This window comes from Thrips palmi, unplaced genomic scaffold (genome assembly GCF_012932325.1).
Source record: "Thrips palmi isolate BJ-2018 unplaced genomic scaffold, TpBJ-2018v1 HiC_scaffold_7, whole genome shotgun sequence".
NCBI classification, from domain to species: domain Eukaryota; kingdom Metazoa; phylum Arthropoda; class Insecta; order Thysanoptera; family Thripidae; genus Thrips; species Thrips palmi.
The window spans coordinates 2,725,156-2,750,194 of NW_023144634.1; the positions used below are offsets into that span (position 1 = coordinate 2,725,156).

Genomic DNA, 25,039 nt, shown 5'->3' on the forward strand with positions numbered 1-25,039 from the left:
TATCCAAGCGCCGCCGGCCACTTCCTTCCTTTCTGGAGCAGGCGTGTTTTTGTGTGTTGTTTGCGGTCACGACGTGAATCGAAAGGTACGTTCAGTTAGCTGCGCCAAAAAACAAAACCACTTCCGCCTTCCCGACTTTCCTCGTCATTATTTTGCGAAAGTCGTTTCAACTTTTAACCAGGACAGTAAGGTGGCAGATGTTATGCAGGAAATTTGGTAGTCGTCGCAGCACGGAACTCCATGTAGTAGGGCTCTAAACTGACTGGAGGCGGAGGCGGAAGGAAAGGTCGGGTGGGCGGGCGCATGCGTGCTTCCGTATTTTCTTCGCCATCACTGCAACATTGTTGTTTTTGTTTTTAAACTTGGAGCACGATGTTACCGCGCATTTTGTACAATTTGTGTTGCGACATATTATTCCATTTACCCTTTGTTATTTTGTAAGGTAAGATACCTTTTTTATAACTTCCGTGGAGGTCCTGTTTTTCATTCAAACCATTTAGTGTCCAATCTTCGACGGATTAGGAGGAAACAGTCCTGTTACCATAGTTCGCTAACCTCCTCCGCCCCCGCTGGGGCAGGTGGTCTTTCACTTGATTCTTCTTTAAAATTAGATTTGTCCTTCTTTTTTATATTTATAGTTTTGTTCGCTGAATTACCAGCAATTTTTTAAAGTATTAGGTTTTTTTATTATTGCACTGAAATGATATAATTATGTCTCTGCGTCTCGCGTCTGTGCAGGCATGAACCCATTCGACCGGTTTATAAACAAACTCACACAATGAACAGATTTCGCCGTGTCTTCTCAAACATTTGGTTCATTCAGGTTTCCGCGTATGTTTTTTTAATAATCGGAAACATATGTTGTTGCCTTCTGCGGTGATCATGAGAAATCTGATGCCAATTTATTTTCAATTTTTAGCCTCACCTGCTCAACTTGAAGCCAAGTTTATCTGTGGTATAAGTTACAATTTTAATTGACAACTTGAATGAAGTAATATCCAGTCAATCTCAGTTTTTTGCCTTCCTCAAACCTTTTTCTTCTGGGTGAACTCTTTCTTCTAATGACCACTTTCCTCTCCATTAACTCTTCCATTTTCTCACCTTTAGAACAGGTGTTATTTATCAAATAATTAAGGACACAGTCATTTTAGGAATTTATTAGATTTTTCATTGATGGAAAAATCATTTCCCGTTGTGGAATTATATTTCAAAAATTTGTTGGTTTCAGAATTGATGACAGCAAGTGACTAATGAAAATGTTTCAAGTTAGAATAGTCACAGTTGATCATTACATGAGTTCACCCATTTCTGAACTTGATGTGACGTATTCTGACTTCCGCAAGTCATCTATCAAACATGTCCCCGTTATCAGAATATTTGGCACAACTCCTTCAGGTATGTGTTGAATCCTTAATTGAAATTTCACTACAATTTTATCTTTTATTTGAACTTAAGGTGGATTCACCTTGACAAACCTTAACTCTGTTGTAGGCATAAAAACATGTGTGCATATTCACGGCGTGTTCCCTTACATATGTATACCATATGATGGTGCTGAACCCCATCTAAAGCTTTCATATAAATTGGCTGCAAGTCTTGACAAAGCAATCAACATAGCTTCGGGTTTCTCTACATCCAATACACAGCATGTGTATAAAGTTGTCCTTGTATCTGGCATGTAAGTATTCGCTTTCTCTTGTTGCATTATTTTTCAAATATGAAATGGAATTTTATGTATCCTTTTTGTACCTAGACCATTTTATGGGTATCATCATAAACGACACCAGTTTCTTAAAGTTTATTTTTACAAACCTTCTGTAATCAAACAGGCTGTAAACTTGCTGCAGGTAACCACCTTTCTTATGAATTCTTTCTTGTTTTCAACAATGTGCAAGTATTACTCCTTCTGTTATTCTTTTGCTTCAGAATGGTGCCATTCTGAATAAGGTTTTTCAGCCACATGAAGCTCATATTCCATTTATTCTTCAATTTTTTATTGATTTTAATCTTTATGGAATGAGCTTTATTGATTTTCAACACGTGAAATACAGGAGAACCAACTTCCAAGGTAATTGATTGGTTTTATTGCAGATTTTGATTCGTGGTGTCTGATTTTCTGTGCCTTTCGGTGTAGTCTTGAAACTTCCTTGCATTGTTGACTTAGTATCCTATCCTGTTTTGTTTCTTTCACAGAACTTCTCTCCAAGATACCTGCAGAGCACATCCTTCCGGACTCTATTCGGGCTGTGAGCTCATCACAATTTGAGGTGGATGCAGCTGCCTGCTTCATTTCAAATCGACCTTCGTCGCAAGGTGCGTTTAACTTCTTTGACACAATGTACTGAAGGGTTTTGCTTATGAAGCCTTCAAAAGTGAACCGAAAATTCCTCTTATTAACTCAATTTTTTTTTTTGCAGGCAATGCTCAAATTTGTAACCCAGGCATTGCTGCGATCTGGGAAGATGAAAATAGGAGGAGATCAATGAAAGAAGGAACCCCAGTTGATGTGCCACATTTACACTCTCAAAGGCCTCCTCAAAACTCAACATCCAGTGAGCTCTTTTATCTTGATAAAATTCAACGAATTTTGAATAATCCGTCTCAGGTTAGCCGACACACTCATTGGAATGGACTTTTGAGATGTTGATCCCTCATTCTGGGTTCTCATCCTTCCATCAAGTTTGTAATGTGAAATGTATTTGTTTTCCTTTTACAGTCAAGTGATGACAGTTCTCTGTCTGGAGAACTATCTACTTTGGTGAACAAATCTTATGCAATTGAGGAGCCACCCAATACATCAGCTCTAGATGCTTCCTTTGTAAGTTTGCATGTGTCAGAACCATGTCTAGATGTCCAAGATCCTTCTGAGGTTGAAAATGCTGCATTGTTAGAAGATACAATTGTTGATGAAGACATTGCTGCAATGAATAGTTCCATTAGTCAGCACCTTACTCAGCCACTGGACAACAGTCTAGCATGTAAGTTGGCCTCTCCACATTCCACACCTTTGAAATTTTGTCGCTACTAATGGAACACAGAATTTTAATTTCATTAAATTAATTTCATTTACCACCTCTTCATATATCAATATCATTGACTTTGTTTTATCCCCTGTAATTTAGTGGATTTAGAGGATCTTGAGCTTTTGGATGTGCTTGAAACACTTGCTGACACAAGATCGGCCAACGTCGATGATGACAGTGTACTTGGCTCTCAAACCTCCAAAACTATATGTCGGCCTAGTCAATCTGCTGGTAATGATGAGGAGGAAAACAGTGATGGTGAAGATGAACGTTGGGAAGATAAAACATTGGTAGCGGAGGAGGTATGTCGGCAAAGAGCTTTCATTTTATAATAAAACTAGATTAGTTTTGAAGTATTAATACTTTGATAATTTTTTTTAATAATTATTTTTGTTTTTACTAGGATGATCATATGAAGCTATTTGATCTAACAATGCCTGATGTTGATGAAAATTTAATTTTAAATGAGCTTATTCAAAATGAACCACAACCAGGTCCATCTACACTTAAGTAAGTAAATCTCACTCCTCCCCTTCGTTTAACGGAATCTTTGTTGTGATTAGGTTCAGCAGCCACATTACACAACATTGTACCTCAGATTGCATTTTGTATTGCCATTCATTCTAGAAATCCCTTTTCACGTTTCAGCCGAGATACCTTACAAATACCTCAATCAGATGGAAACTGTGACGTTTTAACCAAAGGGACTCGTAAATCAAGGTATGACTTGGTCAAGTTATGTCTGGTCTCCTGAATTTGTGTAAAGGCATGCATTTATAAATTATCTCATTTGCAGGAAAAATTTTCAAATTCCCCAAGTGGATGGTGTAAATGATCTTCCATCAAAATCAGGTCGTAAAAGGTATGGCATATACATTGATGATCAGTGAGGAGTTTGCTGCCTTGGGCTTTGTTTGTAACCTTTTTAATATTTTTCTGTTGCAGTCTTGGTATTAGGGTGAGGGGTGGCACGAGCAGACAGCAGACAGCCCCTAACAGTGTCCTAACTGATGGAAGGTGATTTTTCCTGTAAATCCATTGATGCTGTACTCATGTGTCACCTACAATACTAATGAGATCCATGGTCCTTGCAGGTTTATTCCCGGAACAAATGAATTAATTTTCAAGAAAAAACAGACTTCAGATTCTGCTGCTCTCCCAGTTGATCCATCACTTGGTGAAATTCCTGTTAACTCCAGTTTGCCAGTTCAATCTGATCCTAAAGGCCCTTGCTCAAGTGCGGCACTTGAAATGTACAACCATGATGACCCATTGAGAGCTCAGTATGATGCAGCAGAACTGAATGAAAACGGCAACATCAAGTCTAGTAGCTATTGTGATAGTCCAATTTTAGGAGAAACACAGATAGCAGGACCTAGTTTTGTTTTGTCAACTATTGAAAACACTGTTCCGGAACAAGAACCGCTTCTTTATATTCTACCATCGTCTGAAGAAGAGGCTGTCAGACCAGGTTCAGCTCTTACAGTGGATTACCAGAACTATATACAACCACCAGTCGCATGTTGTACTTCCACTGTTGGCTGCAGTGAAGATACTGAAGAACCAGAGCATTGCACCGATACATTTATTGATTTGCTTGCAAATAAGAGGAAGGAGCCAATATTGCGAGGAGATCCCTCTTTGTATCCTCAAGCTCCCCTTGATAAGGTAAGACTTATTATATTACTTACTGAAACTTACAAACACAAACTTAGTAGCGCAGACAGTGGTGGACTCAAAGCCAGCCTGGAGGGGTGGCAAATCACCTTTTTCCTCGCACCAGTGAAAAAGTGACCTTACACCTTCCTTTCAGGAAGCTCTACGATCGCGGAGGCGAATTGTTCCACTGGACTCCTGTCCATGCTAGCACTCATTATCTATTATTCACCTCTTGTCTTCTGAATTTGTTGCAATAAATTACTAAATGTGTTTTTTTTTGTTTTGTTTTTCAGGAGGAGTCCTTAACTGAACTAATATCATCAGTAGTCTCTGATGAAAATAATTTAGGCACTGTCAAATTCTCTGATAAAAACCAGGATGGTTTTCAGGAACCCACTAGTACGTCAGTCAGAAGATCTGTAAGGCTATCAATAGATCGCAAAAAAACAACTCGTGCATCTATTGTTGAAACTAAAGCACCGGACTCATGGGATCCCACAAGAATTCTTGGCTCTGACAATGCAGATGAACTTGTGGGCCCTGATGGAAATATGACACCCAGAACAATCAGTGATATTTCTGTTAGCAGTGAGTGATTTCCACACTGCACAAAGCATGTTTTTCTGATTTGAAACTTGATTTTACTTCATCTTATCATATTTTGTTTGTTGTTTTAAGGTATGGAGCCATTGTTAACTACAACAATGTTCAATGACATTCGAGACACTCTTGATTGGGGATCTTCCAATACTGATGCTAGCTGCTCAGACAATGAATTGAATCGCTTGAAAGACGCATTGGATAATGATGAAATGGGAGAGATCCTATCAGCTGGTTCTGAACATTATTTGCCAGAACCATCAACATCTAGGCGAGAGGAGCTCATAAGGGTCATAAGTGAATCATCTCAGGTACTCTTTGATTTGTTTCTTAAAGACTGCAGCTGCTTGTAGTTGCCAAAATATTTTTTTCTGATCTTCACCCTCTTTCCTTATTTTTTAAATCCCTTTTTCTTTTCCTTTTTTTTATTTTTGTTATTTAGTCAAGCAATCAAAGAGCTTTGGAAGATCCTGTAACAGATGAACTTTTGCATAGAGGAGAGTTGCCAAGAAAAGGCCCACCAAAATTAGGCAAGAATATGCAGCTTGCTCAATTTTACTGCGGTAGACCAATTTCACTAAAGAAGCACCAGTTAATGTCATCAAGGAAACGTCACTCTACTAGTAATAGCAAGAAGGAATTAAAACGAGTTCAACGGGAGAAAAGGCGACTTAAATTGTCTGTATCAGCTCAGCGGAAGATAAGAACTTGTGCTTCTAATGAAGAAGCTACTGCAGCAGAACTTTATTTAAAACCATGTTCGGTCAGAGTAGTAAAGTTGACCAAGAAAAATATCTATAATATCTGCAAAAAGTTTAATGTAGTCCTAGAAGACAAATCTGCATTGGGTATTAAGAGCCACAAGAAACTGTCAACTGGGAATTTATCAACTGTTAAGTCTTCCTGTTCAAAGAATTCCCCTGCCTCGTCATCTTCAAGGGCTCATGCTAAATCCTCAGTTCCCAGCTGTGGAAGGACAGATAAGTCTTCCAATTCACAGAATACCTCAGATTTGTCATTTTCAAGGGCTTGTACCAAATCCTCAGTACTCAGCTGTGGAAGGACTCGCAGATCTTTCAGTACATCAGAGCTGAGGAATATATCATTCAAAGCAGAGGGCTCAGACCTCAACTTGTCACATGAAAGTATGCTGAGTAAAAGTGAACTCAACTCTTGTGGAATTGAAGAGGAAAAGACTTCTGGGGACCAGGCTGGGGACCAAAAATCTATTGAGACCTCTTCGGTCACAGAACAAAGTACTTCCCATGTCAAGTCTCTACGAAATAGAACTAGAACAACTACTGATTTATCCAACTCTACGTATTTAGATAATAATCAAGTTGACCAAATACCAGAAGAAATAGATGACAAGATTCCTCTATGCCAGAAAAGAATGCCAAGAGCATTTGCTCAGAGTAATTCAGTACCTATAAAGAAATTGGAAGTGGAAAAAGTCATTGAAAATTCAGCACCTCAAGATGTTAAGTTTGAGGAGGAAAAGTCTCCATCACCACTTTCTATAAAATCCCGCAAGGCGACCCCTCAGAAGTATGTCGCTAGGCCTGGCTCGAAACCAACATCAATCAAGATCTCTTGCAAAACTCTCCAGGAGTTTGACGAAGAGTGTGGGAAAACGGACGAATCAGTTGTTGACCAGGATGATGTGCCTCTGTCTCAACGGTCAAAGAAACAACGAATATCAAAATCACTTAAAATGATGAATTTAAATTTGTCCACTGACTCTAGTCTTGACCAATCCCCTCCCAAAACTGAGGACTTGTCATGTCTATCTGCGACTCATGTCATAAACACTAGTACAGGCCAGAGGAATGTTGAGGTTTTGATGGATGAAAAGACATCCTCAAAAGGGTCTGATGCCATGGTGAATAGCTCAAAAGAAGAGAAGGCTGGTTGCAAGGAGAGTAAATTATTGTATCAGCAGGCAAGTACTGACAGAAAGACATCTGCATCAAAGAACTGTGATGAGTCCATCAAAAACCAAATCAGGGAACCTGTAAAAAGTCTTAAATCTATGCCTGAAGATAGTCCAACTGGTTTGAAAAGAAATACTGTTTGTAAATCTTCTTTCAATATAAAGTTGACATCGCCAAATAATGGAAATCAGGATACTAAGACAAAACCTATGGTCTCAATATTGAAAAATAGCCAAAATAGACCGATGGGCAAGGACTCCCTGATAGGTCCTTCCATTGGTGGAATAATTTCAAATCAAAGTTCATCCTCTAAAGCAGGACCACTGAGTTCTAGAAGAGCTAGTAATTCAAGGGGCAAGGAAGAGACAAGCTCATCAACAAACTTTGAACCATTAAGCTCCAGAAAAGCAAGTACTAATTCAAGTGCAAAGGGGAAACCAGCGCCATTAAGCTCCAGGAGAGAGAGCAATTCAAGTGCAAAGGGAAAGCAAAGCTCATCCACTAAACTGGTTCCATTAAGCTCCAGAAGAGCTAGTGAATTAAGTGCCACGAGTTTGCCATCTGCTAAACCAATACCAACGCCAATTTCGGCTATTATTCCAGAAGCACAATGCTCAACCCGTCTCACAAATTTCAAGATACCAAAAAAGACTGGTAAAAACTTAAAAGAAGGATTGTCACATACAGAGGAAGACTTAAATGAGTCAACAAATGACAGTTTACTTATAAGCCTGGACACAAGTAGTATTGATCTTGAATTGAACAGCTCATCTGATGCTGTGGATGAAAATGTTTTGATTCCAGTCAAAACCAAAAATTCTCCTTCTAAGAATTATAAAAGGCCTACCAATCAAATTGTGTGTGTTGATGGAGCATCTACTGAAAGCAGCTCAAATTCATCCTCAACTAGTCAAGAGACTTCTGAAACTGCCCACCAACCACTAAAACGTAAAATTTTTGAGGAAGACTTCCAACAGAAGACTAAGGTTCAGAGGGATGACAATCAAGATACTCCAAACGTTGAAATACCAGGACCTTCTAGGCCGATACCAAAGTCTGTCATTCACTGGTTTGACAAGCGCTATGGACCATGGACTATGTGGTCCCCTAATATTTCTCCAGATCGGTGTAATTTAGATGGGTCCCCCCCTGTACCAATTTCGCCGGGTATGTAGAACAACACCGGTTGTGGTGAACTGCTGTGAACAACAGTGACGTGTTCGTGTGTTTTCAACCTCATCTAAACATTTCAATTTTCTTTCAGATATTTGCCCTGAATCAAACTTCAGTGGGTTTGCTCCTATGAGACATGGCTTCATGTGAGTTGCGGAGGTACATTTGAGACTTGTTAGTGAAAATATTGGGTACCTCTCAAGAATGCTCTGTTTAATCACATTTGATTGACTGCATTCATACTTTTTTCACTAATCGTTTATTTTTCCCTTCCACCTTCCTTCCCCCTTTTGTTTCTTCATTTTAGGGGCGAGATGGAAGAAAATAATATTACAACTGCAAATGAGATGCGTTTTGGACAAGACTTGTTGAAGCGCTTAAAATCTATTGAATCGAAGGATGTTGAGTGTGGGAGAAATTTAATATTACAAACAGAAGACAACACTTCAAGAAAAAGTAGCCAGTCCTCCATAGTGGACATGTTTAGTGAAAGATCAATTGATGTGCATGAAGAAAACAAAACCCTTCATGATATGTCTCCAAATATTAGTCATTTTAGTAGTTTAAGTCTTTTAGAGTCTAAGATTGATTTGGAAAAAAATAACTGTATTGAGCAGCCCTTTTCACCTGAAAAGGGCAAATCTGTCGCTTCTTCACAACCTAGTGTATCAAATCAGGAAGACATCATCTTGAGTTGTGAGTCATCAGACATTCCTTGTGGTCAAGACAAAGAGAAAGGAGGCTCCGGAGAAAGGGTTGCAGTAAAACTCCCTTCTGATTTCAAAACACTGCAGAAACCTCCATCTAGGAAAGCAGTCTTGCAGAGTTTACCTACCTTAAACTTACCTGAAGTTGTTATTCCAGAACCTTACTTTAGCAACTATCATGATGTCAAAGGGAAAGTTGATGTCGGTAGTAATGTGCTTGAGCTGACAAGCCACAATTGCCTTCATTTGGAAGAGTTTCACAGTAGCATTGATGGACTGCGTGGATTAAGTTGCCAACAAAAACAACTGTTTGCACAGTGCTGGGGACTCAGCCAAGTGAAGGGCAACTTTAATCATATGGTGTCAACCCATTGCAACAAAAGAGTAACTGTCATATCGCCTGTGAAGAAACCACCAAAGGTTAAAGATGTAGCCGTTTGGGCCAGGGCAAGAGAGATGGCGTTGAAAGCAAAGAAGAAAGAAATTGAGGAGAAAGAGACAAATTTAGAGATACAGAGCTCTGTTAATCCATCATCACTTTCTGTTCCTGCTAAATTGTCACAGGCTTTTAGGAATATTGAAGCGAGCACACCTGAGGGAAGCATCAAAAAACACAAAGGAAGGAAAGTGCCCTCACCTCTTCTTACTCCTATTTTGACCAGGTCACAGTCTAAGGCAAACAGAAAGTCTCAAAGGTGTTTAGAGACTACCTCAAATAATCCAACTCCACTCATCTCTATTGATGAAAAAGAAGAGAGTGAAATGGGTGTCTCGCCCTTGGAGATGGAAGGCTCTAATGTCTCTCAAAGTAATAGTCCTAATAGTTCATCTATTAAGCGCCTACTGCAGGATTCACAGTTTTGCAAAGATGCTGCAAGTCCATTGTTTCGACATGACCCAGACGCATCAGCTTGCCAGATAAAAGGTATAGCGGCATCTCCAGGGTTCAAAATGGTTCTTGAAAATTTGCAGACTGCCAAGACTAAGAAAGAGGTATCTGTTGAGTATATGTGTAACTGCTTTGTTTTTTTAATAATTGGCTAATGTTACTTTTAAATTTCTTCTAGCATCAATACATAACAATATTGACCATGGAAGTTCACATATGTACCTGTGGCGCCTTGAATCCAGATCCTGAACGAGATCCTATTCGAGCAATATTTTATTCTGTTTGTAATGATGTACCAGAAGATGTTGAAACTCCTACTAGTGTGAATGGTACATACATTTCACATGTTATAGCAACTGTAGCAGTTCATATCTTTTACTACTGATAAATTAATTAATTTGCTTTGCTTATTTCTAGGAATTATTGTTGTTAATTCCAGTAATTCAACACCTCTCCTAAACCGATGTGGAATTAGCGGTGAAGTAGAGTATGTAAATGATGAGAAATCCTTACTTCAAAGCCTTGTGTCTTTAATGCATAAATGGGACCCTGACATTTTGGCAGGCTTTGAGGTAATTTCAAAAGCATTTGCCCTGGATTTCAGAAGCTGCATTATGGTTCCTTTCAATTCTCATGTTCATTTTGCATGATTCTAGATTGAGATGCTTTCATGGGGCTATGTTTTGCAACGCGCCAATGTCTTAGGTGTGAATATTATCCAAGAGTTCTCAAGAGTTCCTGACCAAAAGCAAGGAAAGGAACAAGATTTGGAAGATAATAATGGACTTGGTGGACTGAAAATCATAGGACGAATTGTGTTGGATGCATGGAGGCTCTTTCGATCAGAGGTGAACCTTTTGATGGAGAATTTACCACTTCTGTAATTGGAGTTTTTAAAAATCTTATTATTCATTTTATAGGTTGCTCTGCAGAGCTATACATTTGAAAATTTGATGTACCATATTCTGCACAAGCGTGTAAGCCATCATTCGTTTGAAAACCTGTCCCGTTGGTGGGAACATCCTTCTCACCTACATCGGTGGATAACTGTCCAGTATTATCAACAAAGGGTTTCTGGAATTATCAGGCTTCTTGATCAACTTGATTTGGTTGGAAGGACCAGTGAATTAGCAAGACTGTTTGGCATTCAATTTTTTGAAGTGCTGTCCAGAGGCTCGCAGGTTTGTTTTTCAATTTTTATTTTTTTTAAACACTGAGCTTATTTAGTGTGTCTACTTTAATCAAGAAATTCATGTGCTACTTTTTATTTCCTGTGTTCGTGTAATGCTATCCTTGTTTGGGGGCAGGGTTGTTAACGTTAACAACCCTATTTGGGGAAAATTTCTGTGAAGAGTTTTTGTGTTTTGGAGGATATCATGCATAAGTGCATGTATGGGGCTATAGGTTCCATTTGAAGTTTAGATCAATGAAGATAAACCCTGTGTTTTGGGTAAAAATGAACATTAATGCTGCCGTTTTTTGTTGTTGTTTTCACCATGTTTTTTTTTCCTTTCTATTTCCAGTTTAGAGTTGAGTCAATGATGCTCAGGTTGGCAAAGCCCTTGAATTTCATTCCTGTTTCACCTTCTGTCCAACAAAGGGCACATATGAGGGCACCAGAATGTTTACCTCTAATAATGGAGCCCGAATCAAGGTAATTGTTTAATTCTTTTCTGACACAAGCAGAATATGTTCTTGTGCTCCTGATATATGTAACCCATGTAATAATTCGCTAATAATACATTATTTTAGATTTTACAATGATCCAATGATAGTACTGGACTTTCAAAGTTTGTACCCCTCTATGATAATTGCATATAACTATTGCTTCTCCACTTGCCTTGGAAGGGTGGAGCACCTAGGAAAGTGAGTATCTGATCTGTTGATTTTTGTCATAGTATTATTACTTTTTTTTTTTTTTTTGTTAGTTTAATTTTCTTTTAAATCTATGTGCCTTTAGATCAGGTCATTTTGAATTTGGGTGTTCCGAACTACGAGTAAAAACCTCTCTCCTTCAACAATTGAGGGATGAGATCTCTGTATCACCAAGTGGTATCGCTTTTGTCACAAAAAGAGTGCGACAAGGTGTACTACCACGCATGTTGGAAGAAATTTTAGAAGCTCGCCTTGCAGTCAAACAGTCAATGAAACTTCATAAGAAAGACCATACTTTGCAACGGGTTCTCCATGCCCGTCAACTTGGACTAAAACTCATTGCTAATGTGACCTATGGTTATACATCAGCTAACTTCTCTGGACGTATGCCATGCATTGAGGTAATAGTGCAAACCATGTTTTAAAAATCTTGTATTAGTCTGACAATGAATATGTCCATTCCCTCCATTTTTACTTGTTTCTAGGTTGGTGATAGTGTAGTCAGCAAAGGGAGGGAAACCTTGGAGCGGGCGATTACTCTGGTGCAGAATAACAAAGAATGGCGAGCCAGAGTTGTCTATGGCGACACAGATTCGTTATTTGTGCTTATTCCTGGCCGAAGCCGGGAAGAGGCTTTCAGAATAGGCGCTGAAATAGCTGCTGCTGTCACTGAAAGTAATCCATCTCCTGTCAAATTGAAATTAGAGAAAGTTTACCAACCTTGTATTTTGCAAGTAAGTGCCTTTGCTTTTCTTTGCTTTTGTAACATATTGTTGTGTACTAATGGTACCTTCTTCTACACAAACAGACCAAAAAACGGTATGTTGGATTCATGTACGAAAGTCCAGACCAGGCCGAGCCGGTCTATGAAGCCAAAGGAATTGAAACTGTGCGAAGAGATGGATGTCCAGCCGTTGCTAAGGTATCACCTCTCCCACATTTTGCTGTCCAGACCGTCTGAGCTGTTCAAGAAAAGAGTTAAAGCTGATTTTTAGTTTGTTTCTCCCACTTATTTATCTTGGTTTTCTTTTTACAGATGCTTGAAAAATCTTTGAAGATACTCTTCGAAACACGTGATGTTAGTTCAGTTAAGGCTTATGTGAGCCATCAGTTTTCCAAAATATTAGCAGGGCGTGCCAATATTCAAGATTTAATATTTGCTCGGGAATACCGTGGGAAGGAAAATTATCGAGCAGGAGCTTGTGTTCCTGCTCTTGAACTAACTAAGTATGCTCTTTTTTCATTCTGGCTGCTTAAGAAGTTATAAGAACAACATTAATTTTGTGATTTGATTTATCTGTAGACGTTGGCTTCGTCACGACCGCAGATCTGAACCGCGCATGGGAGAGAGAGTCCCATATGTTGTGACGAATGGACCTCCTGGTTCAGCTTTGATCCATCTTGTACGGCATCCAAAAGAGTTACTTTCTGATCCAAGTTTGCGGTACAATGCTGTCTATTATGTAACCAGAGCTATCATTCCGCCTCTTGCTCGATGTTTTTCATTGTTGGGTGCTGATGTTCTCTCGTGGTAAGTGATGTTAGCACCCTCTCCAGTAAAACTGGGTCCAAGGTGACTTCATTCAATCATTTCTTTATTATTATTATTATTATTATTATTAGGTATTCAGATCTGCCCAGAAGAAGTAAACTATCGCTGCCTATTGTCAACCTATCTCACAAAAAAACTATCTCTCAATATTTCACAACTATGGAGTGCGCCTGTTGTGGAGATTTAACTCATGGAGGAGTCTGTGTGAAGTGCCAATCAAAACCACAACTACTTGTCACCTCTTTGATGAGCAAGCTTCACAATTTGGAATTGACACATGCATCAATTACAAAGGTGAGCATTTTATGTTTCAAACTTGCTCCATTGTTGATTTTATGCTTGGTATTTGTTATTTATGTGTGGTTACAGATTTGCCAATCGTGCCTTGGTCGCTCTGCACCTTTAGATTGCAGCTCCCTTGATTGTCCTATTACCTACCGTCGTCATCAATCTTCCCAGAAGTGTGAACAATCGGCTTTTATTTCTCAATTATTGAATGACTTTAGGTGACTGGCAAATGATGACAATACAATGAAAGCCGCTTAAAGCGTTAAAGGAAATTGAGATCCTATCTCCATACGATTATTGCACCAGAGATTCTCCTTTGCTGGAACCGTAACGTAATGCCAGTGTAGATGACTGTGCACATTACGTTACGGGCCAGACAGAGATTCTTCAGCGTAATGACCAGGCCATGATTACAATTTCCAACAGCGCTTTAAACGACTGTATAACGACCTTCACTTAATGTAGTTATTTTTTTTCCCATCTATCTTACACAATCAGAATTCCATGTGATTTTTTGTTTTCCTAAACATTTGATGTGGTGTTTTAATTTAACACTAGATGTTAGTTTTTAAGAATATTTTGTTTTATTCTGTGATACTGTTTGTGTCAGTGCTATGTCTTAAACTTTCGCTTGTTTTGGAAAAAGTGCATGGTGACACAAGGTCACTACTACCTTTGAAAAATCTGTTTTCTCCATCATTGACTCTGTAGAGTAGCAAAGTTGCTACCTTGTTATTTTAAATTAGATTTTAACCAAGTTTGAACAACTTTTTTTTTCTTTTTCCAAATCTAATTGGCTTAAGGTCCTTGTTTAGTGTTTTCTTGTGCTGTATTTCCTTGTTTGCCCTATGTTATTTGCAATTTCGTTTACAAGCAAACTGTTTTCTAGTGACCCCCAATACCAACAGTAATATTAGATGCTCTCCCATTTGTAATAATTCAGATATTTCTATTTTTAGATATGTGAATAACTAATTTTGCTGACAATTTTGTAGATGATCATTATTTTATTACTTCAGTAGTTTAGGACTATTTGGACCAAATAGTAAGATGCTTAACAAGAAATGATTTACTTCTATCAAAGAAATATTGATCTCTTTGAAACCTATAGTATTGGTTGTTATTGTACTTCAACACTATCACTATTGAATTAAATATGTATCCCTGTTTTGTCACATAAGATAATTATGTTTCTTTTAGAAGCACCCTTTAATGTAGAATCTATTTTTGTAAAACAATGTTTCTATTGTTAATTTTAGGAAAAATTACTATAGGTAATTATTGTTTATTATTATGTTCGTGTGATACTCCATCATCAAAGAAATCCTTCTGTTTTGTTTTTTATTTAAATGAAAATATAGCATCATGATATTTTTCCTGCATTTAAAGTTCACTACTTGTACAGTAACTATTTCACATTCATTCATGTGAGGAATGCTGACACCCATTTCGGAGGGGTCTTTGATCTTTGTTTTGAGGTCTCGTTTGGACTAGAGACCCCCGGGAGGGTCTCTAGTTTGGACCGAGAGGATCTGGGTGGTAAACACTGTATGTACGTAGTCCCTTCGACGTGCCGAATGGGCGGTCTACCTTCCCAGCACAATAAAAAAACAAAGGCAAGAAAATTTTTAGTGAAAATTCTGGATATTGGGAAGGGAAACTTTCAACATTTTTCTCAAACACTTCATTAACAAAAGGAAACATTTATTACTGTAAATATAATAATCATATGAGAAATTTCGACATCTTAGTACTAGGAGCACCATTTGCGCGTCAAAGAACCATAACAATAATTAAAAAGAAGCAATCACGATTTGATCAAGGCAGGCCTCGAGACAATGACAGGAAGGCATGCTATCACGTTGGGTGGCGGCTGGCGGGCCTGGCGGCGTGTGCCGCCATCACGCCGGCACTGACTTGTTCATCTTCTTGGCCTGCTCCGGCTCCACGGGGATGTCGTTGACGGGCACCCTTTTCCGTTTCCGGTGCGCACTAGTCCTCTCCGGCGCCCTCTCCGCGGGGGGCGTCTCTCCGGGGCCGCCGTCCGCCGGCTCCGACTGGTGCGCGGGGCCGTGGCCGTGGTGGTCGGGGAGGCCTTCCTCGTCGTCGCCCTGGTGGGCCACGTGGCCGTTGCACAAGGCGGCCAGGGCGCTGCTGGCCTCGGCCTTCGGCTTGAGCGCGGCCTCCGCGTCCACCTCCGCCGGGGCGTCCGGCGCGGCCTCCACGGGCTCCTTCTTGACGGCTGCTTTGGCTTGGATGGGGATCGGGATGGGAATGGGGATTGGAATGGGGATCGGGATGGGGACGGCGATGGGGTACGGCACCATTACCGTCACGGGGGGCAGCAGCGACGGCGGCGGGGGCGGCAGGGGCTGCCCGCCTTGCAGTGCGGGACCGGCGAGGGCTGCGACGTGGTGCATGGGCCCCGGGTGCCCCGGGTGCCCGTCTCGCATCGGCAGCCTCGGCGGGCCCATGAAGGGCGGCATCCTGAGGGGCGGCATCCCCGCCGGCCCGCGCCCCATGGGGCCCATGGTGGGGCCCATGGGACCCATGGGGCCGAAGGCCTGCATGAAGGCCGGCGGTGCGGTGGGGCTGGTGGGGCCTTGGCTGGGCGTGGCGGGCCCCCCGAGAGGGACGCCCAGAGGGCCTCCAGCCGGCAGCAGCGGTCCCTGCGCTCCTGGCGGCGCGCCGAACAGCCCCTTGGGGAAGAGCATCGGCAGGTTCCTCCAGTTTGGCGGTAGCGGGGGCATGTGCGGCGGCGGCTGCAGCGACAGTGCGGGGGCAGCCAGGGCGGCGGCCGGCAGTGGCGCCGCGCGACAAGGCGAAGGAGGCCCTGCCTGCCCTACCGACCCCGACGGCGGCACCGCGGCCGCCTGGTCGACCCGCAAAGCCGCGACGCTCAAGTCCGTGGCCACGCAGGACGCCGCCGACGTGCTGGCCGACGAGGACGAGGACGGCCGCCTCCCCCGGCTGCATCGCGAGCTGGCGGAGGAACAAACAAAGCAGGAGGTCAATCATCAGCGAGTTTCACCACAGCCAAAATCTCGAGTGCGAGATGGCCTTGTTCCAGTCCAAGACGCATTGGGCCTGGGCAGCGATTTTCGTCCTTTTGGACGCGAGCCGACGCGACCCGCACCCGATTGCAACGCGCAATCAACATGATTATGGCTCGGCTGGCCCAGATGCTCGCTGTTTTGGGGTTTCGGGGTTTTGGGGCGCCGCCAGGCTATGCCAGGCGCAGTACATCGAAGGCTCGGCGATAAGGGTGTTCGAAAACACACGACGTCACACAGGCACGGGGGTGAGGGTACTTCCCCCGTCCCCATTTCGGTACTAGATTGCCCGTCTGAGCAGGCAAAGTGCCGCTTTAGCCCCTCCTTCGGGAAATCCTAGACCCGCGCCTCACGTCACAGACCGGCGCTGGCGCTTACCTTCTCCCCTTGCTGGCGGAGTGCGCGGGCGGCGCGTCTCCGGACGACGACGACGACGTGGTGGTGCACGCGGCCTGCCCGCCCTGCCCGCCCTGCGCGGCCGGCGTCTTGGTGCGCGGCGGCGGGGTGGCGGAGCTGGGCCGCGGGGACACGCGGTCGTCGTCGTGGTCGCCGCGGCCGTCCTCGTCGTGGTCCTGGTCCGCGTCGGGGTCCCCGTCGACGGGCGAGCCGGAGCCCTCGCCGCAGTCCTTCATCCACAGGTCCGGCGTGATGAGAGGCTTCCCGGGGGCGGGGGTGGCGGCGGGGTGCGGGTGCATCTCGAGGTGGGCCGCCGTCTCGCGGCAGAACAGGTTCATTTTGTACTGGTTCAGGCATTTATCGCTGCAACAAACACAAAGCAGTCCGTCAGTGCAAGTACTGTGGCACGGCACCCAGCGGCTTGGAGCTCCCACGAACGATCGTCATGTACGTTTGAATATGACGTCACATGCGTTGGAACGCGAATCCAATCTACGTTCCGACTAATGTGACGCGCTATAGTTAGAAGGCCGCTAACGAACGTGACACCCCATTCAAACGAACATGGCACGATTCACGTTCTAACGAACGTGTGACGTTTGTCGAATAACAGGTGCCGCGACTCCTCGGATGCAAAAGTTGGTCCAGCAAAACGCAGTCCCTGCAAGGTGATTCCGAGCCGTGCTTTCGTCAGTCTGTCTCTCTCGCACTCATGGATTGTCCCGTCGGGGTGACAGGACGGACAGCCGCACCCTTGGCAGTGCCCTGGCAGTGGCGCCCGGCCGAGGCCGAGTCGTGTTCTATACGATTTCAATTACAACGCGGCTCATTGTCCCACTCCACTGTACCAATTAAAGGCCGCGCCCTGCCTTTGATGTCGGCGAGGAGAGGGCTTGCCGCGCATCTGCATGCGTTGCCAAAGCGTGTGTGCGTGAGAGAGTGAGAGAGTGCATGGAGGTTCTCAAGCGCGCTGGCCAGCGCACCGATTCCGCGCGTCGTCCTCGCCGTCCTTCTCGCACCCCTACGGAACGGCCCGACGGCCCACGAGTGCGAGAGAGACAGAATCAGCCTGCAGTGTGCATCCATGAATCATTCGGCTTGACCGCGCGCCGCTTTGGCTTTGCTTTCCGCGGGGCGGAAACTGCATCCGTCCCGCGCGACCGCCGCGCCGCCAAAGGGGTCCGCGACGCGTCCGCGACGCGAGGCGACTCGCCGAGTGACAAAGAGACACGATCGATCCGCCGGGCCCAGGCCGGGCCGGCACCGTGTCGCGACGAGCGACGCGATGCGGACGCGGCCGTGACTTGGCCGTGGTCCGGGGTGTTGTTACAGGAATGCTTGGCGTCTCGTTTTCAAAGGCCGAGCAGAAAAGGAGCGGGGTGGGGGATGGAGGGGGCAAACGTGAGCATGCTGAGCAGGAGGCGACACCCGCAACACGGCGCACGGCGCTGCAGGGCGATTCCGAACACTATCTCTCTTGCACCGCCACGCGGCGGCGCATGGCTGCGAGAGAGACAGCGACAGAAAGGTCCTCCGTTGAAACAGGCGACCTAACGACGGCGACCCGCCTTGGCGAGTTCGTCGGCGTTCGTCGGCCACCCTGCCAGGAGCGCGGCCTCGCCGGGGCTGCCAGGGGGTGGCGTGGAACCGGAGGCCTCCTCGCGCGGAGGCCGAGGCCGAGTACGAGCACGGGCACCAAGAGGGACGCGGAGGACACCCGAGACGCGGGATCCAGTGACGGTGCGCGGCGGCGGGGGGCATCGCGCACCAGCATCGCGTGTCCGCGCCGGCGTCGGATGGCACAACAGAAATATCAATTATGGAAAACGTGAACACGTCCCGGCCCGTGCGGTACGGGGTACGGTTAGTGCGGACCGTAAAGCCTGGCCGCGAGGACGCCGTCGAACGCGAGCCGTCGTCACACATGGTCACAGCCTCAAGACGCCGCCATGAGGACCCATGAGGACGCCGACGTTGTCGTAATCACGCCGAGCATGGCGGCGGCCAGGACACAGCCCTGATCAGTGCATTTCGGCAGAGAATGGGGAGAAATGAATCAAACTGCGCCAACGCGACGGGGAAAGGGGGCGGGGCGGGGCGGTCGCCGTCGTCCGTGATTCACATGGGCCAAGCCATTTATCTGCCCGCCACGCCCCGCCACGCCCCGCCACGCCCCGCCACGCCCCGCCCCGCCCCGCCCCGCCCCGCCACGCCCCGCGAGGACCAGGACGTGCTCGGCAAAGGCGCGGGCATGACGGGCACGCCGGCGGTGCCAGGACTGCGCACCGCGCGCGGATTTCTGGCGGTGCTCTGCGCCTTGCTTCTGGCTGCTTACTCTTGCTTTTGTGCGCACCGCGCGCGCGGCAGCGCGGCCCGTGCCGTTCAAACGAGGCGCCAGCAGGCTGATTCCGAACAGTTGGTTCGTCGCTCTGTCTCTCTCGCGCTCGTGACGAGCGCCTTGCAGGTGCGAGAGAGACGGAGCGACGAAACGATGCTTCGGAATCGCTTGGCAGCTGCGACCGGTCAACCTGTTGTGACGCGCTGCGCTGCGCTGCGCCGGGCGGTGTCGGAGCCGGGGAGGGCCACGTTGCGACCCTGTAAGACGCGCGGGCAGGCAATCGGCGACAGGCAGACAGGCACTGCGACCTCCGCGTAAAAGGACCGGGCGAGAGGAAGACGAGGTACACGTACACGGCGCGGCCCGCGGTGCACGCGGCTTGGCACGGCGCGGCTGCGCGGCTGGTGCTGGGTGTCTCTGGTCCCTGTGTGTCTGGTGTCGGGTGTCTCCCCGCCAGGCCGCGCCAGGGCACGGCACGGCACTGCACCGCGTCGCCCGGCGTGGCCGAGCCCTACCCGGTCGCGTCGCTGATATCCGAACCCACCCCTGCGCGGCTGCGCGGCCAGCTCGGGCTGCCTGGCTGGCCGGCGTCCGGGACGGTCCGGGATGAAACACCCACCCTTGCCGCCAGAGGACGGCGAACACCTCTCGGAAGGGCGAACCGCCGCGGACAGTCTTTCGGACGCGTACCTGCAGAACTGCAGCTGGTTCTCGCCGTCCTGGAAGTCGACGTAGCTCACGGTGTGCCGGACGTGGCGGCACCAGTCGCACGTCCTGGAGCGCTTGAAGGAGGCCCGGCGGCTCTGCGTGAAGCACACCTCGGAGCAGAAGGCCGCCAGGTGGCCGCCCGGACTGCGGAGCGAGAAGGGCCGGTTGGGAGGTGCGCCCTGGTGGCACCAGGAGCACGTCATGGAGCCCTCCGCCGTCGCGGCCGCGCCGCCGTCTGGAACAGGGATCGAAAGCCAACTCGATTATTGATTGTTTACCGTCAGATTGATTACTAAATTAGTGCAACAGAAATGGCAGAGGAAAAAGAATACACGTCCGTTGTCTCGCGCCCAAACATACTCTTCACTTTCGCAACTGCTGCTTCGAGGTTCGAGGAAGGCGACCCCCTTCTTCTAATTAATGGCAGTGCCTTGCAAAAGGAGATTGAAACGGAAAACTGCAGCGAAACCCCACCCCTTGCCAAAGGCCAGCTTTCCTACCCTCCTTGCAGCCCTTCGGCGCCGTGCCTCTCTCGGGGTCCTCGTGGGTCCCGTAAGGGTCAGGGACGGAGACAGAGAGACAAGGCTTTCGAGTACTCGATAAGGCCCTCGACGCGGCGTTCGAGTACTCGCTGAGGCCTTCGAGCACTCGACTAGGTTGTCGCGTCACCAACCAGTGGATGACCCGGTCGTCGCCCGTTTCCTCTGGATACAATTGCCTGGCGCGATTCTGAGACGGAGCGGGCGGGGTGGGGCACTGACCCATCCCAGAGTCCACTGACTCCTCAATACTATGCATCGGATGCCGATTCGATTCCGATTCGAATCCACGCGCCTTCCCCGTATTATCAGTGAGGCTGCAGACTGATTCCGAGAGTCGTTTTCGTCGCTATGTCTCTCTCGTGCTCATGGGCGCCCCGTGTAGGAGCGAGAGAGACAGAGAGGCTCCGCCTGGCTCGTCGACGTCACCCAGTGCAGGTCACTCCGCCTTGTTCGCCTTGTTTGCTCGCTGCACCACACTATCTGGGCTAGCCTTTTGCCTTTTGACACTCGCCCCGAAATGTATGACAAAAAGATCCCTCGAAAAGATTTGGTGGCGGCGTGTCGTATCTAACTGACCCGTCCCTGCCGTCTGGCAGTCTGGCAGTCTGGCACCGGACATGGCGACACGTATCAGGACACTGACCCCCGCACCACGACGGGAAACGTCGTCAAGAAGTCGTACATCGACCTTTTTATAATTTTTTGATTTTTATCTCAACCGGCATATGAGAATTTTTGATGTGTTACAGTACTTGGCCATACGAAACAAGGGCCAATAAGGTAACTTTTTTCCACCTTCAATTTTGTCTAGCTCAAAGTCGACTTTGCATGGCCTGTTGGCGGATGAAACATCAGCTGTATTGGACTCTTCATACACTGGTAAAACTAAAGCGTGGTACATATAACCCACTGTTTTCAAGCGTATTCAGTTTACGCTTGAAATAAAGCGTAACAGGCTCATCCGTCAAGATTCTCCCTATCTAAATGCCGGCACGGCCTGGCTAGGCCCGGCATGGCGCAGACACACGGGTCCTCTTACATTTTCGCATGAACCGTGGATGCGAGTGAGACAAGCTGATCCTCCTTGATCCGCGCCTGGAAAAGCGCCTGGAAAAGCGCCTGGAAAAAACGAGGGAGGACAGGCAAAGGCAAAGGCAAAGGGCGCCTGGGAGGAAGTTGCCGCAAGACTTGCCTGCATTGCACACTGCATCGACCGGGGGGAAACCGGCCGGCAGTTTTCCAGGTGAGGCGAGGCAGCCGCGGTTGAGTTAGGTTAGTGGATAGTGGGGCAAAGACGGGGCCGCCGCGCGGGCCGCGCCGCCGCGCCTCCAAGTGTCGGGGCGGGGTGGCGGGGCGGGGTGGGGTGGCGCGGCACCGCGCGCCGCGCACACCAAACGGGCGTGGCGGGCGCGGCGGGGCGGGGCTGGCGGGGCGGGGCCGGCGTGGCGGACAGCGCAAGATATACGGTGGGGTGGCGGTACAGTCAGGGACACTCGCAGTGCGCCCGTGCCCGCACTCGCGATGCGAGGCGACCAAGGATTGCATCCCGCGAGAGAATGGTGTTGATCAGACGAATTCGTCCCTGAAGAGAGACGGAATAAAAAATATTACAGACGGCGTTCCTCGGCGTTCCTCCTCCAGACGAGGCTGCTCGCTCGGCGCGCCGCCCCGCCCCGCCTCCCCCGCCCCCCCCGCCGCGGACGCCGGAGTACTCTATCATTACGCCCCGTTCCCCTCCCCCGCACCACCCCGGCCCCGCCCAGCGCCGTCCGCTTGCGCCCCGCCCGCCGCCCCGCCCTAACAGCCCCGCCCGACCCCGCCCCGCCCCGCACTACCCCGCCCCGGCCCCGCCCTGCACGCCCTGAACTTCCCCGCGCGGCCCCGCCCCGGCCCCGCCCCGGCCCCGCCCTCCCCCGTCGAGCCGCGAGTTCGGTACAGTGCCCTCAGCAGTCAGCGCGGTGCGCCACGCCCGGCCACGCCCCGATCCAGTGGCGGATCCACGAGGCCGCGAGGGAGGGTGTCCTGGGGGTATTTTCATTGTTCGCCGAGGCCCGGAACGCCCCGCTCACGGAACGCCCCGCTCCCGGAACGCCCCGCGCCGCCTGGAACGCCCTTGCGCCGCACTATTCAAAATAATCATTTCGCGGCGCCCGCCCACGCCGTGACGCACGCGTCTTACTTCGAAGTAGTACTGTTTGGTCGCTCTGTCTCTCTCGCACCTAGACAGGACGCCCTATGAGCGCGAGAGAGACAGAGACGAAAACGAAATCCGCCTGCGGGCTGGGCCGCGCGCCGAATGTCGCAGCGGGCCGCCGACGGAGCGATGCACCCGACCGCCAGGGACGCCAGGGATGCAGCGCGGCGATATCGGCACTGAGCGTGGCGCGGCGTGGCGCGGGGTCCATTCAACCGCGTTGCAACATTCGCACCAAAACACGGGCATAAAAAGATTTTCGAAGAGAATAATCAACACTGCCGGGTCCAGCCTTTGGCCGGCCATGTAGTGTACCAGAAAGCGCGCGCGGAGAGCACGCCAACACGCCGGTCGCAGTCGAAGGGACACAACAAACAACACGCCCGGCTTCAAACGCCGGATCCGAAAAACGTTCGGATTTCGGGCTGCCTTCCTGTTTTGCTTCCGACTCGCTTTCCCCGGCCCCGGCCCGGCCCCGGCCTTGGGAAAGCGTTTTTCAGGTCGTTGGGGACGCGGACAAGGGGGTGGGGGCGGCGACCGGCAGCGGGGGCGGCGGGGGCGGTGACGGCGAAGGGGGCGGGGCAGCGTCGCAATACGGCGTGGGCGACAAGGGGTCTTTAGCATTGCGCGCCGAGGGGAGGAACTTTATGAGTGATGAGTAAAGTGCAGGAGAAAGGGGGAGGGGAAAGGGGGGGGGGAGTCGCGGAAGTCGCTAAACTCAGTTCGCCGGTGGTCTTCCCTCGAACGACAGACAATGCAGCGGATGGGCTGCACCGGCAGTGTTGCAGTGTTGCAGTGTTCCAGGGATCGGCAGGACAGGAACACGGCCACAATGGTGTTGCGGATCGCCGCCACGATGCGTTTCACGAGTGATAGCTTTGATTGGGTTGGACACCTGAGGCTAGCCCGAACGGCCGAACCAGGTCCGACTGCGCTATTGCTCCCCGCCCCGCGCCCGCCACGCCCCGCCACGCCCCGCGCTCGCAACAGCTGCTCGCCGATAATTACAAGGTGGCCAGGCACGTCATAGCAGTGGTGCGCGGGGCGGGGCGGGGCGGGCGCGGTCGGCGCGGCTGGGCGTGGCAGCACGCCGGAGCGGGCCGGGGGGCGTGTCGGAACGCCCACCGGAGTCCAAGAGCCCCGAGCTGCAGGCCGCAGACCACCAGCGCCACCACCACGACGACGACGATCCCGGAAAAGGTTGGAGCTTTTCGAGTCCATCGAAGCGGCGGCGCCTGGCGCCTACCCTGAAGTACCGACATCTCGACCGGCTTCGCGGCGACGCTTACCTGATCTCGTCGGGCTGCCCTGCGAGGACCCCGTCGAGCCCCTCCGGTCCGCGCTGCCGCTGGACGTCGCCTCCAGGTCCGAGGAGTCGGCGTCGCACGGTGGCGCCGCCACGCCGCTGCCCCCGGAGTCCGCGGCCGCCGCAGCCGCCGCCGCCGCGGCCGCCGCCAGGGCCGAGGCCAGCTGCGGGGGCAGGCGGTGCGGAGGGCCGCCGAACTGGCGCAGGGCCTGCGGCAAGGCCTGCGCCAGGGCCTGGGGCGGCAGCGACTGCGCCGACAGTGACTGCGCCTCGCGCCGGTCCAGCTTGTCGTAGCCGTACCACCCCAGCAGCTCGTTCATCGCCTTCTCCGCGTACTCCTGCAGCAAAAGGAAAACGCACAGCGTGAGTCTGGGTCTCCGCGGACATTTCCAACCACTTACAGTGGCGCGTATCTGTCCACGCGCATGGACGGACACCGTTGGATTCCACGGTAAAACTAAGCCGTTGCACTTTATTCGGGCATAACCTCACAGTATACGTACATTAAGACAATACGTGGCGTTTCGAGGTATTTCCCCAATTGTTTTGGATAGGAATTACGAGGGGCGCCTGTACTACTCAACATAAGAATTGTGGAAAGGGTTCAGTTTGGCTGCCCCGTCAAACTGGGCCGCATCTTGGGACTGCCTATACCCACCCCACTGACTGACACCGAGGAAGAGGCAATTTGTGGTCCAACCATGAATAGCAATAGCGCCTGTTGGCTAGGCAAACGGAATGCGGCCCTAGCGCCTGGTGGGCAGGCAAACCGGATGCAGCCCTGCTCGACGGGACTGCCTAT

General features: G+C 48.7%; 2 protein-coding genes across 3 annotated transcripts; one reads left to right on the forward strand and one right to left on the reverse strand.

Moving 5' to 3' along the window:
* Positions 1–285: 285 nt before the first annotated feature.
* Positions 286–15,082, forward strand: LOC117652853. Of its 2 annotated transcripts, none has more exons than XM_034398014.1 (32): positions 286–442; positions 1,229–1,395; positions 1,492–1,678; positions 1,754–1,847; positions 1,927–2,068; positions 2,194–2,313; positions 2,418–2,605; positions 2,717–2,978; positions 3,123–3,325; positions 3,427–3,533; positions 3,672–3,743; positions 3,820–3,885; positions 3,969–4,040; positions 4,118–4,691; positions 4,976–5,270; positions 5,361–5,593; positions 5,725–8,383; positions 8,481–8,535; positions 8,697–10,089; positions 10,164–10,314; positions 10,403–10,557; positions 10,642–10,833; positions 10,906–11,166; positions 11,509–11,639; positions 11,738–11,851; positions 11,946–12,261; positions 12,346–12,594; positions 12,669–12,782; positions 12,897–13,087; positions 13,164–13,391; positions 13,484–13,706; positions 13,782–15,082. In XM_034398014.1, exons 2-32 carry the CDS (start codon positions 1,251–1,253, stop codon positions 13,920–13,922), a joined length of 9,333 nt encoding a protein of 3,110 aa, XP_034253905.1. In that variant the 5' UTR covers positions 286–442; positions 1,229–1,250; the 3' UTR covers positions 13,923–15,082. The 2 variants fall into 2 exon arrangements, with proteins under 2 accessions (XP_034253905.1, XP_034253906.1); XM_034398015.1 differs by lacking the exon at positions 286–442 and adding an exon at positions 920–955.
* A 287-nt stretch (positions 15,083–15,369) lies between these two features.
* On the reverse strand, positions 15,370–24,297 carry LOC117652860 (sine oculis-binding protein homolog). Its single transcript, XM_034398027.1, has 4 exons — positions 24,221–24,297; positions 20,178–20,430; positions 17,132–17,512; positions 15,370–16,682 (listed from the first exon to the last, which is right to left on the reverse strand). Exons 2-4 carry the CDS (start codon positions 20,396–20,398, stop codon positions 15,602–15,604), a joined length of 1,683 nt encoding a protein of 560 aa, XP_034253918.1. The 5' UTR covers positions 20,399–20,430; positions 24,221–24,297; the 3' UTR covers positions 15,370–15,601.
* Between the last annotated feature and the right edge of the window lie 742 nt (positions 24,298–25,039).

Bases quoted from the DNA above. Each gene is read 5' to 3' on its own strand.
- LOC117652853 (XM_034398014.1), top strand. From the start codon at position 1,251: ATGAAAATGTTTCAAGTTAGAATAGTCACAGTTGATCATTACATGAGT. The intron at 2,314-2,417 runs GTGCGTTTAACT...TTTTTTTTGCAG, and splicing joins AAATCGACCTTCGTCGCAAG to GCAATGCTCAAATTTGTAAC. The intron at 3,886-3,968 runs GTATGGCATATA...TTTCTGTTGCAG, and splicing joins TCAAAATCAGGTCGTAAAAG to TCTTGGTATTAGGGTGAGGG.
- LOC117652860 (XM_034398027.1), bottom strand. From the start codon at position 20,398: ATGACGTGCTCCTGGTGCCACCAGGGCGCACCTCCCAACCGGCCCTTC. The intron at 17,513-20,177 runs GTACGCGTCCGA...TGTTTGTTGCAG, and splicing joins AACCAGCTGCAGTTCTGCAG to CGATAAATGCCTGAACCAGT. The intron at 16,683-17,131 runs GTAAGCGCCAGC...TTCCTCCGCCAG, and splicing joins TCCGCCAGCAAGGGGAGAAG to CTCGCGATGCAGCCGGGGGA.